Below are 18,994 nucleotides of genomic sequence, written 5' to 3' on the forward strand. Positions count from 1 at the left end.
ACACAAGTGGTTTCTGGACGTTTTACATTTTAATTAGCTCTCCGATGCCAGGCTGCTATAATTTGATACTGATGCTCTCTGAAAGAACAGTTTCCTGTTGGCGGGGGAAGGTGGGGGTGGTGGTTTTCCAAGCGGGAGAAGCACCAAAACAAAACGAACCCACTCCCCTCAGTTGGAAAGTAAAACTCTTCCTTGCCTCATCCTCCCCCCCCCCCCAATATCTTTCCCTCCAACCTTTCTTCCCTCACTGTGCACTGCCCCGCGTCCACACCGGTCCATCCTAGAGCGCTGTCAGAGAAATGTTTTGAAAAAAACAACTCCGTCCCGGGCTTGTCAGCAGAGGCTCTCCCGCCAAACCAATCAACCAACCGCCCCCTTCTCTTTCCTCCTCCCCCCCAGCCCCACCACCAAAAAAAGAGAGAGCTTGGGTGAAATTATTACCCATTCCAGTCGACCCACATCGGCCGGGGTCCGCGCTCTACTCATGAATGCTCCCGCATGTGCGCGCGTGTACTCCTTCCACAGCCTCGATGTGCCTGTCAAGGCTTACGCAGAATGAGTACTCCGTGTATTCACTCCGGCGCTTACAAATCCCCTCCTCCCTGTGTGTACACACACACACACACACACACGCTGACTCGCCGCCGCTCCGTTACTCATATAAACACAGATGAGTGACTCGAGCAGAAGAGAGTGGGCTGTACCCTCCGGACTCAAGCTTGCTTCTGCTGACAGGCTGCCAAGCAGCCTGCTCTCTCGTTTACAAATGTAGCTCATGATTTCATCCTAATTGTTTTGTTGTTCATGACCTCCTTGCTTGACACCAATTGGAAAGCACGCTGAGCTCCACAAACCCAGGGCCCCATTTAGGAAGAGGGGAGAGAGAGAATATGGTATGCGTGTGAGAAAAAGAAGGCGTCAGTAATATCACACGATGTGGCATTAAAAAAACACACACACCTCAAAAAGTGCTTTTTCGATTTATTACTGCCTGATGCTAGCACTAAAATTTAATGACCACCATAGAGTAAATGGGGCAAATTGACGTCTGGCAAAACCATCCGAAGGTGCTCAAATGACAGGGATTAATTTTGGCTCAGGATCTCGGTTTCATAAGGATTACTTGTTTTTATGATCCCCAGAGTGAAGCACAGCTCGTTCCCAGCATGGCGCTTTTTAAGAAAAATACAGGTTATGCCTGAGTCAGAGGGGCACATAATGTGGTGTTGTACAAAAAATAAAATATACATGCTGCACCATGTTTCTCATTTCTAAGTCTGAATTGAGTTAAAAGCTTCATATGGCAGAAAAGGGCAAATTCCATGAATAATGCTCTTGTCTTTGCATACTGCTTATTATTATGTAAGAGTAATGTAGAATTCGTTGTTGCCTCAAGTTGATGAGGAATTTGGATGGAAATTACTCTTTCTGGAATGTTCTCAGATTATTTCATACATGACATAATACAACCTTAAATCACCATTCATATCGGATGTGTAATTAAAAAGAAACCTCTCTGACTCAGTAATGACTGGTACTTCCAATGTACAGTTGAGACGCAAACTGGCATTAAAGTGATATTTCCCTTATCTGAGTCATATGTTGTATATACTACTCTTAAAGTGAGATACATTTCTCTTTTAGAAAACCCAACAGCTGATAACAGAAGGTTTACATTATTTATGGCATTCAGAATGATACTACTATAAAAATCTTGATGGATCAATTATTAAAATAACAGATAGTAATCATTAGAAGTGCTTAGAATATCAGATTTTATAGGGTGAACTGTGCTTTGTATTTCCTTGTATTCCCTTTCTGAGAATGTCAAAATTTAAAATCCATGGACATATGCACAGAAACTTAAAAAACACCAATACATATTTGTCATCAGATTAGCTGACCTACACAGAAAAGAAAAACAAAGTAAAGCACTTAACATGTAGCAGGGTCTAGCTAGGCAGAGAATCAACAACTGGCCAGATGTTCAAAAGTGTAGCAAGTGGTTCCTTCCATTCACCTGAGACCACAAGAGATTACTCAAACCCAGTCAGGTTATTTTGGCTTCTGAGGCAGCAAATCCAACAAGCATCTCACACACACACTGACAGTAAAACAATAACAAAGTAAACATCTGTGCAGATGTGATGTGATAGCAGATTTATGAAGAGTCTAATGTGGAGGATACAGCAAACCTGTTTTCTGCAGCCCTACAAGGTAGGACCCAAAGTACAGTGGGGTCTTGACTTAAGAACGGCTTGAGTTAAGAACATTTTGACTTAAGAACCACTCTCATAGGAAAATATTGACTTGACTTACATACTTAGATTTGAGTTAAGAACTGAAAAAAAAACCACGTGGGAGGCAGGGAAAGTGCAAAATTGGAACTTTCAGTTAACTGTTGGCCAGTGAAAAGGGTGCCTGTCTGCTTCCTCACTCCTCCCAGTGTTTAGAGAGTGGATTGGGAGACAGTCTTCAGACTGCCTGGTACTGTACTGCCTGGACTGTATTTTCCCTGCCTTCCCTGAACCTTTCTTGACCTAAGAAAAAAAGAAACAAAATATCCGCCTCCAGTGGTCAAAGGCGGAATAGCAGCTTCCCATTAGTTTCTATGGACGGAAAAGAGCAGATACGGATCAAATGGTTTTCAATGCATTCCTATGGGAAATGCAGATTTGACCTGAGAACTTTTTGACTTGAGAACCGCCTTCCAATATGGATTAAGTTCTCAAGTCAAGACCCCACTGTAATGGATTCCAATTACAAGAAAGGAGATTTTGCTTAAACATTAGGGAGAACTATTAACAGGAAGAGCTGTTCAAAAGTGGAATGAATTCTTCTTCACTGGAAGTTGTTAAAGACAAAATAGATGACCACCTGTCAAGGATTCTTTAGCTGTGGGCTTCCTGCTTCAGAAGGGGGTTGGACTTCATTAACCTTGGAGTGACCTCCACCTCTATAACAGGTGAAATCCAATAGTAAGTTGCAACTAGAGTAGTTCCACTTGAATCAATGGAACTTACTAAAAAGTTGACTAACCATACCCCACTGGCTAAATGGGTGTGCTCTAGAGAAACGCTGGCTCTATGGCTTGGAAACGGAGATGAGCACCGCGCCCTAGAGTCCGACACGACTGGACTAAATGTCAAGGGGAACCTTTAACTTACCTAGATAAATTTACTACGCTATACAACTGGATTTCAGCCTGTGAGTTAACAATTTGCTGTTCTTTTCTGATACCTCAAATATGTTTCCCCAACCCAGCCACCTAATCGTGGTGTTCATCCTGTCTTTTTCTTCTTCTTCTTCCCTATAGTACTGATTCCACACAAGTGAGTTGTCTGGCTGTCCTTAACTCATAATATCAAGCTGTTTGTTCCTTTCCCCTCCTTTCTTTTCCTTTTTGCTGTACCTGAGCTAGTACCACAGGCCCATGGGAAGGGGAATTATGTTTAAATGGCAACTTGATTTGGATATTTGATATTCTGAGTATAAACATGCAAGATTCAGGAGGCTCTGGTGGATGTCCTAGGCCTAGGGCATCAGGGAGGTGGTGGATTGTGCTTTCCCGACTCAAATGTGTCAGGATTACAAGGAATATAGCGGTCTAGGCAGCAGAAGGAAATGCACTGCTCTGGACAATACCTAGTTTGCATAGTGGAAAATCTGACCCTTTATTGAGCAGACTTACTGCTACACTGAAAAAAAAAATCCAGAAACCAAACACCATCAACAGATAAAGCTCCTTTATTCTGTGTAGGCACTGGCACTGAAACTAATCTCCAGGCTGAAACAAGCCTGGCTGCTCCCTCCGTTTCCTCTTTCTCTCAGCTCCTTTCCAAAATCAGTTTATAAATTGTTTTCCTAGTTATACTTGCACAGTGTTTCAGCTAGATAAGTATGGATGTTCCAAACAGATGCTCTATGACTGCTGTCTTCTGTGAAATGGGCACAATAAAACTTTCAGAAAATGAAGCAGCAAGCAGGTAAAGCAATGAAGAGGAAGGACAGGTAGCAATTAGAGTTGCTACTTTTAAACAGCTCAAGCAAATAAGGCTTTAATTTTTAATACAGTACAGTTTTTATTTGGTTCTACCGTGGGTTTTGGAGGATAAACACCTAATGTTGATGCCATTTTGGTTGTTGTTGTTGTTGTTGTGTCAAAGAAGCTAGAATCTACTGGTATTTGTGTACATTTGCATAAACTATTGCAGCTAGTTGCCAAGATGTCAGGATATGTCTCAGTTGCATGCCTAGTCACATGCCCAATCATGCTACTGAGATGCACACCAACAGCTCCTCAATTATCCATGACAAATCATGCAAACTGCTGGATAGCTGAGTGGTTTAGGCAGAATAAGTTGTCCGAACCTTGATTCCCCACTGTTCCTCCTCAATGATCTATGGATCCTTTCCAATTCTGCTGTTTTACAACGATGATGATGGTTAATCTTACACAAACACAACAGGATTCTGGCCAGAGGATGATAAAGCAAACTTAACAATGTCCCAACAACACATTTGTAACTTGTAAATTATCACAAATATGTTTTCAATGTCTTCAAACAGGAAATAAAAACATTTATTTATTTATTTATTTATTTATTTATTTATTTATTTATTTATTTATTTATTTATTTATTTATTTATTTATTTATTTATTTATTTATTTATTTATTTATTTATTTATTTATTTATTTGACTTGTATGCCGCCTGCACACTGCAAGGGTCTCTGAGCGGCTTCCAGCATCAATATATACATTGATTTAGTCAGCTACTTTATGAATTGCTTTTAAATCTGTTTTTATAATACTTTCCCCTAACATTTTAAATAAAATGTTTATTTAATTATTTTTAAATATTTGAATAATTTACTGTTTTTAGCTTTTAATATTGTGTTTTTTATGATGTAAGCTGCCTTGGGTCATTCTTTAGGGGGAAAGCAGGGTAAAATAGTTTAAGTAAATAAATAAAATGAATGATCACTCAACAAATTTAAAAAGGTAACAGCCCTGGTAATAAAATATACCAGTTTAGAAGCTGTGACAAATGGTTAATTCTCACAGGAAATGACTATATGAAAGCACTGGAGCCTATTCAAATACCACTATGACCATCCAATAAATTAGGCATTTAAAAACTTTTTTTCTTCCGTTGACAACTTGAACATTTCTTAGGTACTTGGTGTACTACTCTACCGATAAGTTGAAAGGGCGAAATCAAAATTGTATGAAAATCACAGGTCCCAGGTCAGAGCCTTGTTAAATTGTTCAGTAATCTGGCCTAGGCAAAATGGTCTTTATCATCATTGCTGGAGGGGGGGGGCAAATACAGAATGTCATTTGAGAGCTTCTGGAATAAACCATAATTTAGCAAATCAGGGACAAGCCACATATCTGTACCTCTCTGTTCCTGTCTTGCCACTGAATGCCTAGCTATAACAAAGATTTCTTTGCTATCTTGTAAACTAGTTTTTATGAGGCATGAAACCAGGAAACGTTGGTTTACATATGCGAGTGAAGGAGGGAAATGAGCACGTGGCTTGTTCCTGGACTGGTAAACAACAGTGATCAGTCCATCTGAATTGCAGGAATGGTAAAAAAGAAAACTGAAGCCTTGTCTGAAGTCTGGTATGAAGTGAGGTAAAATGTGAAGGAAGTAATTTTGGTTGTCACATCCTGCAAAATGTGAATACCTGTAGGAAAAGGCACACCCAGATAAAACATGAATGAGTCATATATGGTTATCACTCATCAAAGTTCACAGGTATCAATTCAGCAATATCAAAACCGCATGGTGTAAACAGCTATGCAAAACACTTATACATATGTAAGTGTATATTGCTGCTTCAAAAGCATTTGCATTCTTGATGTAAATTAGACCTTGAAAATGCAGAAAATATATTCAGAAATCTGTCAAGCTAAAAAAAAGTGATCACTCTTGTTTGGTGTGTTGCACAATTTGCCCTTTCCTGCAGTTGAAATAGTCTTAACATTCTTATTTTGCCCTAGAAATAAAAATACAACTGGATATACAATTGCTAGGATTACAAACACACACAGAGAGAACCTTGAAATATCATCCTGTCACTTTGACTATCTCCATTGGCATGAGTAAGTAAATAAACAAAGTCACATAATTACACAATCCTTGTCTCTTTTCATAGTCCTCCCATTCTTCCTGTTATGTTCCCAATCCTGACCTTTCTGTCACTAGTGATTTCTGTGGAAACAGTAATGACCCAAATCAAACAAGAACTCAAGATGGGCGAAAATTTGTCTATTTCAAAATAAATGCAATCCTAACAAAAGAGGAAGTTCAGCTAATTATGGGCAAAGCAGGTTACTCTTGATACAATACAAAATGATTATTTTCCCCCTAAGCTATTTCCTGGTGTTACTGTAGCTTGATGAGGTGAAAGTGTGAAAAGGAGAGTTTGGAAATAATAAAAACTATAGAAACCCTTGCTAACAGTTTGAACTTAACAACTCTTTCCATTTAAGGAAGAAAGACGTAAAGCTATTCATGGCTATGCATCCCAAGATAAATTATTCTGTCCTTTAAAGGTGGGGGGGGGGCAGAGATGGACATTGATTTTCTGCATGAAAAAAGACTGATAGCAATATAAAAACTCACACTATTAAAACTGAAAAACAGGATCCCGTGCTGTTACGCAGGAGGTATCGTTGTTTAAAGGGGGGGGGACTAACTTATTTTATTTTTATTGTTTGTCCTAAGGTTACAGAGAAAGAAAATCACTGTTTGGACAAACAAGGCTAATTTTTAACTCCTTGGCTTGAATATTAACGTCTGTTAAATTCAATTAATACCACAGGCACTGCCAACATCTGGAACTTATTGGCTTTCAACTTAGTTATATTAGCTTCCATGATTTGTGGATCGTCTACCTTTGGGGGCTGGTTTTCATTTAATCTGTTGCCTCAAATATACATGCATCCTTTTGAGTATGAAGACAATACGTATCTGCTGTCTGTATCTGGGTGCTGTTGTTTTTGCCATGTTCCCATTTAAAATATACTTGCTAAAACATAAAATAAGAGTCATTAACATATAAAATAATCAAAACATCAATAGAAGTGGGAAAAGAAACCTGCCTCCAACCATATTAAAACCTATTCTGCAACAACCAAGCTTAATTACACAAGGCTTGCCAGAATACAGGGGTCTTTGCCTGCCTGCAGATGGACAATAAAGAAGGCCCAGCTCATCATCTTCTTAAAAGGAGATCCATAGCCTGACGGCAGCCATGGTGAAAATCTTGTCTCCTACACCAACCAAAGTACTTTCAACTGACTTGCTAATATCACATCAAGTAAAAGACAGAAGGACATGCTGAAGAGCAGGAAGTTTTCAGTTTTGTTTAAGGCAAAAATCAACAGTACAGTACAAGCAATTTCAGGAACCTTCAAATAGCTCCCCACAAAACAGAGACAATCCTGTTCTGCATGGACATATAACACTATGGTACTGCCGTACAGGAAATATTTGACAGCTGGATTTGAATTCAGGACCTTCTCATTCCACACAGAATGAGCACAAAGGGGATCAAAACATGGTGGCTCACAACAAGAACAAGAACAGTCTTTGATGCCATGAACAGGAAGAATCATAGACTAGATCTCAGTAAAATGGTACCATTGCTCTATAAGGCTAATGGTTGATTGATCACACCCAGTTGGGTTTAGTTTGTTTTCTCTTTGTTCAGTTTTTGTGACAAGACAAACACAGCTAGGCTGCAAAAACTGGGATGTAAAGTCTTGGTGTATTCTAGTAAATCTGAGAACGCAAGAAAAATAGTCTTAAACATTTAAATTACTATCTATTTAAGGCTCCCGGGAATACTGTAGATCTAGATCTAATACATCATGAATGGAAGGTAGCTCTTGTACTGGATGTACTCCCCCCAAAAGCCCCTCTGGAGCATCAGGGGCACCTAGAGAATATTCTAAACTCTCTTCCTAAACTCTGGGGTGGGGCAAGGAGGAGAGAATAATCCAAAATCAGACAGTGGTATCCTGCACTGCTTGCACGAGGTTTCTAATTTTCAGCAATTCACCTAAAGCCTAGTAAGGTATCCTTCAAAGTACTGTACAGTATTTTGAAGATTCCCCAAACCTCCCTGAGGTTTTTATGAGTGTTCAGGGAACTGGATGGAAAAGAGGAAGATTCGTTTTACAGTCTCGCTTTCTCTTTGTGCAATGCTGCATTTCACCTTTTGTCTTGCAATGTTCAAAGCCCTTTGCATGCTTTATTTTCAATAATCCTAACAATGTAGTAAGGCAGGTCTGCCTTCCTACTCCACAGTGCAGATTTGGGAGGGTGGCTAAGGCTGAGGATTGAAATAAGCATTACAGATAGTATCCAGGGGAATGACAGATGGCACAGCCAGATTGTTCTCACATCTGCGTTATAGCCAGCATGTCACTGGAGGAGAGATTTCCTCAAATGCTGAAAGATATCAGATTGTTAGAGCAAGAGCTTTTCACAGTACCCGTAATTTCCAAATCAGATTGCTTTGTTTTGTAGGTTTTGGAAGGTAAACAGTGGGGTACATTGACAAGTTTGATTAATAATTGCTTAGACACAAAAAATACATTGCTAGATTACTAATATGTTTCAGTTAATAATGACAGGCAAACATTGGTTGGGTGGCTCAGTGAGCTCGTACCTGGTTGCAGAGCCAGAGGTTAGGAGTTAGGAGGATTCCCCCCCCCCCCGGTGTGCCTTCTGGGAGAAAAGCCAGCCTCAGTAGCCTTGGGCAAGCTGCAGAGTCCCAGGGTGCCCCCACTTCTAAGGGGTCTATACCTGGAAAATTTTGGAACGGGGTCATCAGATCTGACTTGGAAGCAAATAACTAACAGATTAAAATGACAGGCTCTATGGAATGAATAGTTTGGCCCTGGCAAAGACAAGATTCATAGCAGAAATGCCCTCATTCACAGCCACCACAATCAGCTAGCATTCAATTCCAATCAAGTTGTCAACCCATTCCTTTGTTGTTGTTCAGCCTCAGATTTTTATGCCATGGATAACAGTTCTATATGTGTACAGATCGAAGAGGGGCAGTAGCAACAATCTGACTGTAGTATTACTTAGACTGAGATGGTTTGTATTACAGTGTGAAATATTTTGTATTACTATCCACTGAGTCCTTGTCATAATACAGGTATTTCTTTTTTTAATCATGCATTCTGACTGACAGGAAGACATGTTATTACAGATAGGGTGCTAAAAAGAGGCATTAGCATAGCTGAAGTCCAGTGAGCAAGCTAGCTAGCTACCTGGGCATTTTGTCAAATTTCACCACTGTAGCCAAGGGCTTTTAATGAGAATGGAATGTATTACCTCACTTGACATACCTGGATTACTTACACATACTAAATATCCAAAGTACCCTTGGACTTCTCTGGCGGCTGAACAAGCCATGTAAGTAAGCTACAACATGCACCATTTCCCATTTATATTTCAACTCCCCAACTTAACAAATATATTAAACCATTGCCAAATTCCTATCTTTTCTCATTTCACTCTGATCTCTACAGTTATTTCCTGATGTGGCTATTCAGTTCTGGCCTGTGGGTATTAGAGTTTCTCGGCAACGTTTTTAAAAAGGCACTATTTTTGTATGACAGTAATGTGCTGTGATAGCTATTCTCCGTCCCTCAGTTGCCTCCAGCTCACACTATTATACAGATCTCTGTAGTGTTTTCCCCTCCTGCTAAGTGCATTGTAGAGGCCTGAGAGAAAGGAAAGAAGAAGGCTGAGCACAGCATTCAGGTTGATAAGGAAGCCAAATGACTTAATAACAGTAGTTGAAACCAGAGTCAAATGAAAGATGTGTGGGTGCTACCTGGCCTCTTTGGAACAAACCAATAAATGAGTAAATACAATTTTATTAGCTCACAGGCCTGCAGGTAGATTCTGTTTACTTTGCAGAGGCGGGAGGGGCATGTTAGTAAATTGCAGCAAAAAGCAGTGAACAAACTTGACATACCTTCCAAACCAGCAAATTTTATAAAGCACAATCTTTTGCAGTCTGTTTCATCAAGTGGTTATAAGGGAACAGAATAGCTTCTGTTTTTTTTTTCCTACATTAAACTGTTAAAAAATTAGTGGCAGAGATTGCGTGGAGCTCTCATTAAATTCTGGGGGAACAAGTTGTGGTCTCTAGAAGGTGCTCACTCCACCTCTGATGGAAGAACCTGAAAGAGGCATCTTTTGAATGTATACAGAAATGTTAATACGAAATGAAAGGCAAAGACCAAGAGGAATTTTTGGATAAATACAGTGGGGTCTCGACTTACGAACTTAATCCGTATTGGAAGGCAGTTCTCAGGTCAAAAAGTTCTTAAATCGAATCTGCATTTCCCATAGGAATGCATTGAAAACCATTTAATCCGTATCTGCTCTTTTCGACCATAGAAACTAATGGGAAGCTGCTATTCCGCCTTCTGCCACTAGAGGGGGATATTTTTTCTTTTTTCCTTTTAACCTAAGATGACTTAGCTTTTAAAAAAAGGAAAAAAAAGAGTTCGTAACTCGAATCTAAGTTCGTAAGTCGAGTCCATATATTCCTATGAGAGCCGTTCGTAAGTCGAGACCCCACTGTACGCAGAAAGAGATACTGTACTAGGCAAAACACTGAGCTCAGGGAATCACTACAAGAAGAAAGATAAGTTATTCTTTTATTTAATAAAATTCAGTCAAATTCTCTATTATTCAATGAAACACATGCTAGAAATTCTAATCTATTTCTTGAACGTTACAGATTATCTAATTTGCAGAACTGAAGGGATTCTCAGTGAAGCAATTCATGATGTCCTCCTGGGATAACTCATTCCCATCTCTTGTTCTGTTGTATCTTTGCTTGGGAAAGTTGCCATGGCAGACCAACCCAGCTACGTTTTCTTTCCTAGCTTGGTTCTAGATTCACATCAAGTTCAAAAGCTGGTTAAGAGTTGCTGCAGCTGACAGACCCTACCAACTTGGTTAATTTTTAAAGCATCTTTTTGATATAAGCTAGAGCTATGCAGATTTGTCTTTTTGGACCACAACTTCAAGAATTCCCCACATGGCATCATCATAAGCCCTACTGCCTGGAATTTGTGCAGTCATAGTAGAAAACAAAATAAAAAACCACCCAGAAATCTACATATCTCTAATTTGAACATTTCCCGGATTTTGTATGGAGTTGTTGCTTCCTTCTTTAATTAAATGCTTTGGTGGAGTCCTACCAGCTGGAATTGAGTTCTGCCTTACCCACCCAATTGAGTTCTGCCTTACCATTTGTCTGACTTGTTTGATTTTTTGTAAAGGCCAGTATCTTTGTGCTGGGGCTTTTGATCCAGCAAGAAGTACAGGTTCCTGCCCACTATCATATTTAATTCCTTGTAAATTAAGATTGTATATACCTTCTTATGGCCAATCACAAAACAAAGTATGACAAGTATAAGATGCGTAAGAGAAGAGAATAATATATAATGACAGACATATTTCATCACCTGAAGGAGCACTACTTATAAATAGCTGCTATGCATGTCAACTTGCATGTACCCCCAATCACTACAGAGTTCTAACATAAACCCAGCCTATAGGACATTCAGTGATTTTCTTCAGAAAAAAACTGTGTGAAAAGATGACATCAAGTCTAAAACAAAACAAATAAACCCTCATCAGATGCATCAACCTTGGCAATTTGTTACTAATTTGGTTGATGGCACCCAATAAACCAGGCTGGATATAGCAGTATCTTAGACCTAGCATACTTTCAGATGCAATCTATTTTGTCGTTTAACTTTGCAGAATATCTGCATATAAACATAAAGTAGTAATTTCAGGCTTATTATTTTCCAAATGCAGTTTTAAATGAACTCCGGCACTATTTTGATGTTGCAACTTCTGCTTGATTTCCTTCTCTGTGCCTTTTTTTTTTAAAAAAAAAAAAACCCTGCTTCTGTCTGGTTAGTCTACAGACCAGCCTTCCCAAACTTATGACTTCCAGTGTTGAATTACAACTTCAAACACACATGGGCTGGGATTATGGTTTTATAGTCCCCAAAATCTGGAAGGCACCAAGTTTCAGAAGTTAGTTAATCATCTAAAACTTCAGTTGATTAACTTCCTGAGGCCAGTTTTAATTCATAGGGCAAATTTTCATCAGTGGCCTCTTTTTGTTTCATTGGGGCATTTGGTCTCTGTTACTATAACAGGGAAAACAAATTTACTAACAATGTTCTGACAACAACTGGTACATTTTGTTCTCTCAAGTACTTGTACTTCCTTCAAGTGCCTCAAAATGGCACTAATAGCAGAAATGTAGTAATATGCAAATATGTTTAAGGTTAAACTAATGAGATGAAAACAGATGACTAATCATCTAAAAGCCTGTAATCAATTGATGGCCTTTTCAGTTATATTTCTTTTACTTTTTCCCCTGTCTTTTCTTTTTTGACTTCATTTCAGATTGTGGTATCAGTTGTGCCATCAAAATCCAAAGATGCACCAACTATGGGAGGTTAAACAGGCAGATGCCTCTTTTGTTAGCAGAAATACCTTTATGATGTCAGAAATGCCCCTGTGCTGGCAGAATTTCCTTCTGCTAGAGGATCTCAGAGATGTGCCAGCAGAAGGATATGCTCTGCTAGCAAACTGTCCAAAAAAGAGGCAGAACAAGTGAAGAGCTGTGTCACATCCAAACTTCTTTCAGCACAGGGACACAGCCACTATGACAGATGAAGGTAATATACTCAAGTTCTCTCCAGCAGCCCTAAACTAGGTGGGATTCTCCTTCAGCCTAGTTTCAGCTCGTGTAGCATTAGTTCCACTGGCCCTGAACTATCTTGGCTTGTTAGGATTGTGCTCTCAAGCTGCACATAGCTGTGGCTTGGCTTACTCAAGAGACAACTGCATTGCATCCAAAGACATGTCTGCAATAAACAAATGGTCAACTAGAGCTTTTGTTCTGACAGGCCAAAACTCCTAAAAGAAAGCAAACTTAATGAAAGCGATGACACACTCCCATGTTATTGACCTAGTTCAAACTCCATGATTCTTTCAGCTAACTTTATGTGGCATGATACCAAACAAGCATAAGTCATTCTGCAAGGAGACTAAGTAGTACGCAAAGTAAAGTGGGCCTCCAGCAGCAGTGCAGTTTGTTCATGCTATGTAGGTCTGTATCATCTGTAAAGAAGCCAGATCTGTCAGTCATGGAACATGTGCTTGCACTTGTATATATGTGGCTGACATTACAAATACACCAATCAACAAGTTTAGCTAGGCTGGATCGGGAGGGTAAGTGATCTGTTCAGTCCATCAGTGGTGGATGTACTCCATGCATGAAAGAAAGCTGAATTCCATGTGAAGATATGCAAGTAGGCTTCTGTGCAAAATGTTCCACGTGGGGAAAAGGCATGCACACAAACTAGGTTCCTGTATATCAACACAGTGTTAAGAACAGTGAATTGCCAAAATTGATTAAGGGGCTGCCATATGGATATAATCTAAGTATCATCAAAAAGCTAATGGGAATTCATATACATTCAAGTGGAATTCAGTAGGTTTTGGCTTACAGTACATGACCTTCATCCCTCTGTTTCTATTTTTTAACCATTAAAAATATTACTCTGTAGAGGCTGTTACTTTTTAAAAGTGGGGTGGGAGAGGGAAAGAAAGGTCTAAGGTTTAAAATAAAAGTATGAAGTGTTGTAATGTGAATGGCATATGCCCCTAGTTTGCAGCCTCTGTATTTCCTAAGGAAAACAGCAAATTGATCCTCTCAATATTAAGAACAGAACATCTTATTTCTATATAAACTTTGTTAAGAAGTTGCACATGGGTAGACATGAGAGTGAAAAGATTACATGAAGAATCTCCCATCCTCAAAAACCATATTCTGGAGTGATACTCTAAATAGAATATAATGGTATCGTTCTGAATCAAATGCTTTGAAGTTAGCAGTAGATCTCTCTTGTAGGGACAATATCACATACAGTTGTATACTCCACAGCAAAGATACACAAAAAACAAAACAAAACAAAATAACAGGCACAGAAAAATCAACCTGCTTAAAATGCAGTAACACATGTGTCTTATTGTGCCCTATTTTTCCAACTAACCGGTTCTCAAAACAGCTTGAAAAAAACCTACTAGGTTCAAGTACCTTTATGTGGCAAAGCTTTTTCGTAACTATCATTTTTCATCTATTTGGGGACAGGGAGGGTGTCTATGCTCTTTCTCCAATGGAAAATCACTGGATATTGATTGATTGATTTTTCACACGCACACGCACACGCACACGCACACGCACACACACACACTTCCCATCTAGTAAATTTGGGTGGTGTACAATAAATAAAAGAAATATGAATTAAGAAATTACTCTTAAACACTAGACTAAAACATTGGATATGGAACGATAATCCATTAATAGAACATCTCAAATACCTTGAAAACACTTTTAGAGTCAACATAAGTCTGAAGTGATTTGACAGCACATAATAACAATGACAAGGCTAAAAATTGGCCACTATTTGTTCATTCTGGCTGGGACGGTGGGATTTATGGTTCAAAACAGCTGAGTTTCAATAATGGACATCAGACGCTGACAATAAGATTCAAACTGTTGGCAGCTACACATAAAATATGTCCTTTCTAGGCACAGCATGGAAAATTCATGTTGTTGGATAACAACTTCCGGAATCTGAAAATGGCCTGCTAGCTAAAAGATTCTGAGACAGGTTTTCTAGTGTTGTTTCTAGGTGATAACAAAACATGAATTTAAAAGCAGATGTTCCTATAATCCTAAGCATCTAAACCACAAGTTCTCAATCTGTGCTCTACAGATCCCTGGTGTCCGCGATGCCCTCACATGAGGACTGCAAATGCTTAAAGAAAATATCATAATCTTTTGCAGTTTAAAATAGAAAGAAAGAAAGGAAAGGAAATGCAGAACAAAATCTTAATTTCTCTTGCTTGTCTGTGCAAAACTTGGTTTTTCTAACCTACTGCCTCCATTAAAAACAAAAGTAAAAAAAAATCAGTTATGAAAATAACAGTTTGATGGCAAACAACTGTTACTGCAATGGTGAGAACATGCAAGTGAATGACACTGAGTAGCTGAGAGACAGCATGCAAAATTGCTTGCTGCTATGCAGAGGGTCAGAAGCCCTGGGAAGAGAGAGTCAGAGTCAGTCAGTATCAGTGCAAGTGAGTGTTCAGACTGACTTTGTGATCATGTTTCTACTTCGATTTCTGCTAATACAACCATTTAGTTATTGTTGGCTAAAATGACTTTTCAATATTATTGCAGTGAATTTCATAACACTGCATTTTGGCTAAGCTTCAGAATGGATCACTGGCTGAATTTGAAATGTAAAAGAACTGATTATGTTGATGAAGGTGCATCCTGTTCAAAGCATAATGAATCTTCTTCCAGTCATCTTAAAAAGTGTAGCCATTATAGGAAATAATATATGTTGAGGACACCTTTCATAGGGAACTTTAAATAAATATTAGATGCACTTTAGAACTTTAAAACTTGAGTTAGGTCTTGGTGGTTTGCGGCAACAAAAGATATTTAAAGGGAGTCTGTGGTAAAGAAAAGGTTAAGAACCGCTGATCTAAAGTATCTGCCAGCCACCAGTCCTACTCTTAATGTCAAATAACTGTACTTATTTTCACCCAGCAGGTGAGGCTTTGGAAGATACTAATAACTTCATTCATTTGAATATATCGTTGCTTAAAAATTAAGCAGATGGTTACGTTCCTTGACTAAATGAAAAACCAAATGTTACAAACATTTCCAAGAAAACCTCCCATAGGATGAAGGCGAAAGTGTCAGCTTCTAATGACAGACAAACGTTGTCTAGGTCAGTGGCAGGGAACCTTTTTGGGCTCATGTGCCCAAAGTGGGGGGGGAGGAACACCCAGCAGATGGTATGCCACCCTGGAGGAACCAGAAGTGGTGGCGGTGGAACCGGAAGGGGGAGACCCCACTCCGGATCTGCTGCCAGTGCCAGCTGCTCCAGATCCACCTGTCGGGGCATCAGTACTGTGGCCGCAGCTGCCTTCTCAGGTTTGGCTGTGCGGGGGGGGGGGGGGTAGCGATTCAGTGACTTATGGTTTGTGTGCCCGGAGAAAGGGCTCTGTGGGCTGTAGGAGACCGCTGTAGTGGGTCCGGACTGAGTGCCTGGAAGCTGCGGTTGCCGAGGGTGCCTGCGAGGAGCGCCGGAACGCTGTGCATGTTCAACACCCGGAGGGTAACCCTTTCTTCAGCTTTCCTCTCCTCAATCTGCTTTTGGTGCCTTAATAATGATACTGCCCTAGCTGGCTCCCAAGGGTGGACAATGGCAGGGTTCTTTCCAGCTTGGTCTTTAGTGACTTTGAACCAGCCTGTGTATTTTATTGTGAACGTCGTGTCCACCATTAAGATCTGGGAGTTCTATCCTTGTACTAAGATCCACATACCAGTGCCACCATTAATACCACCAAGACAATTAACATCAAAAAGGACAAGATTATGTGGTAGAGAAGGACAGTTCGGAAATATATGTGGGGGATAATCACCTATGGGATTTTTATTTGATTTTTTTCTCCTCTTTTAATATATAATTTTTTAATTAATAGGTATTAAGTTATTACACTACAATTGGGCTATGTTTTTTTCTTTATTATATGTATACTAATTATATAATTTGATCGCACTGGTTTTTTTTTGTTAATTTATTGGTATTTTGATTTTTGTATCTAGTTGTATTTTTCCTTTTTTTCCTTTTTTCTTTTTTCCTCTTTGCTTCTTCCCTTTCCCCTTCCTTTCCCCTTTGATATGGATTGGAAGGCCTGCCCCCCCAGCGAGGGGCCCTTGAACATCCCAGTGATCACGGGTAGAGGAAGATATGGCGTTGGCACAGTCCCTACTCGTGTCAGAAGAACAATTAACAGATGTTTAAAGGCTGTTCATTGTTCTGAGACTGTGACCAACCCCCAGTATCGAGGTAGCCAGCCCAGCCAGCTCTCCACTCTAAAGTTGGTGCTGTTGAATGCCAGGTCTGTATCTAATAAGACCCAGTTGATTCACGATCTTATCCTGGAGGAGGATGCAGAACTGGCATGCATAACCGAAACGTGGATAGGCAGAGAGGGGGGTCTCCCCTAGTACTTGTCTGTCCACCCGGTTATGCCGTCCAGCACCAGGGTAGACTGGAGGGGCAGGGGGGGAGTAGCCATTATATACAAAAACAGCTTGGAGGTTGCTAGGCGCTCCGCGGTGGTAAAGCCAGGTCTGGAGGCTCTCCACATGTCGATTGGGGCCAGGGATGGTATTGGGATCTCAAGGAGACACTCATTAGGCCCATAAGAAAGAAACTGAATTTGGCAGTGGACGAAATTGGCAATTACAGGTCCGTCGCCTATGTTTCTTTCATGAGCAAAGTGGTGGAGAGGGTGGTGGCTGACCAGCTGCAAGCTCTTCTGGAGCAGATGCCCTGGATCTGTTTCAGTTGGGCTTCAGGCTGCACCATGGTACAGAAACAGCATTGGTCGCCCTGTGCGATGACCTGTTGAGGGAAGCTGACAGGGGTAAATTATCTCTATTGGTCCTCCTCAACATCTTGGCGGCTTTGATACCGTCGACCACGGTATCCTCCTGGGGAGGCTTTCCAAGTTGGGAATCGGTGGCCTGGATCTTGCCTGCCTCTGCTCTTTCTTGGAGGACCGACCCCAGAGAGTTCAGCTCGGGGAGAGTGTCTCGGCCCCGTAGAGTCTCAATTGTGGGGTTCCACAGGGGTCGATTATCTCCCCAATGCTGTTTAACATCTATATGAGGCCGCTGGGTGGGGTCATCAGGAGGTGTGAGACATCGTGTCATCAGTACACTGATGACACCCCGCTCTATATCTCCTTTTCACCAACTGCAGGTGAGGCCGTTCTGTCCCTTCAGCGCTGCCTGGGGGCTGTACTGCAATGGATGCAGGAAAATGGGCTGAGGCTGTACCCGGACAAGACGGAGGTCCTGAGGGTGGGTGCCCCCGCTGTTGGTGGCTTGGGTGACTCACTCTCATTTGGGGGGGTGACCCTTGCTGCAAAGAGTGGGGTTTGCAGTCTGGGGATCCATCTGGACCCGGCGCTCACCATGGAGACTCAGGTCAGTGGTCCACACCACTTTTTTCATCTTTGGCGGATAGCCCGGCTGTGACCCTATCTCGATGTGGGGGCGCTCACCACCTTGGTCCATGCACTTGTAATCTCGAGATTAGACCACTGTAACACGCTCTACGTGGGGCTACCTTTGAGGTTGAAGCGGAAACTCCAAGTGGTGCAGAATGCGGCGGCCAGACTCCTTACTGGAGCGAGAAAATTCCATCATATTTCTCCTATTCTGGCCGCGTTGCATTGGCTGCCCATTTGGTTCCGCGCTGACTTCAAAGTCCTGATGCTTATGTTTAAAGCCCTAAACGGTTTAGGGCCTTGATACTTGGCGGAATGCTTACTCCCACCCAGTTCTACCCGTGTCACTCGCACGAGTCAAGAGGTCAGGCTGAGGAGCCTGACACCGAGGGAGGCCCGGAAGGAAAAAACAAGAAACCGGGCCTTCTCGGCGGTAGCTCCTCGCCTCTGGAACAACTTACCTCCGGAGATCTGCTGGGTATTTTCAAGAAACAACTGAAAACATGGATGTTTACGCAGGCCTTCCCTCCCCCCAGTTAATTCCTAATTTTTCTTCCCTCCTTTTCTGTTATAACATACTCTGATTTTCTTGCCATCTTGGAGAGAAAAAAATTTCTATTCCTAATTCATGAAAATTATGTTATACGTTATGTTCTATATATTTTTGTTTTATATTGGATGTTGTAAGCCGCCTAGAGTGGTCGCAATTGACCAGATAGGCGGGGTATAAATGGAATCAATCAATCAATCAAATAAATAAATAGGTATGCCATCACTAGTCTAAGTGATTCAGCGAGCTGTTACCTG

At 40.8% G+C, this 18,994-nt stretch overlaps 1 protein-coding gene across 4 annotated transcripts in view; it reads right to left on the minus strand.

The window, feature by feature from the left end:
* Positions 1 to 18,994, minus strand: part of ARID5B (AT-rich interaction domain 5B) — a 244,060-nt gene that overhangs the window by 64,333 nt on the left and 160,733 nt on the right. The window contains exon 1 of one of the 4 annotated variants that reach the window (XM_020793195.3): positions 442 to 16,100. The exons of the other annotated variants lie outside the window; for them this stretch is intronic. Within the exon in view, the coding sequence (XP_020648854.3) occupies positions 442 to 445 (4 nt within the window). The 5' untranslated portion in view covers positions 446 to 16,100. Of the gene's footprint in view, positions 1 to 441; positions 16,101 to 18,994 lie in introns of those variants that run through there. 4 annotated transcript variants of the gene reach the window in all.

Source organism: Pogona vitticeps, chromosome 3 (assembly GCF_051106095.1).
Source record: "Pogona vitticeps strain Pit_001003342236 chromosome 3, PviZW2.1, whole genome shotgun sequence".
NCBI lineage: Eukaryota > Metazoa > Chordata > Lepidosauria > Squamata > Agamidae > Pogona > Pogona vitticeps.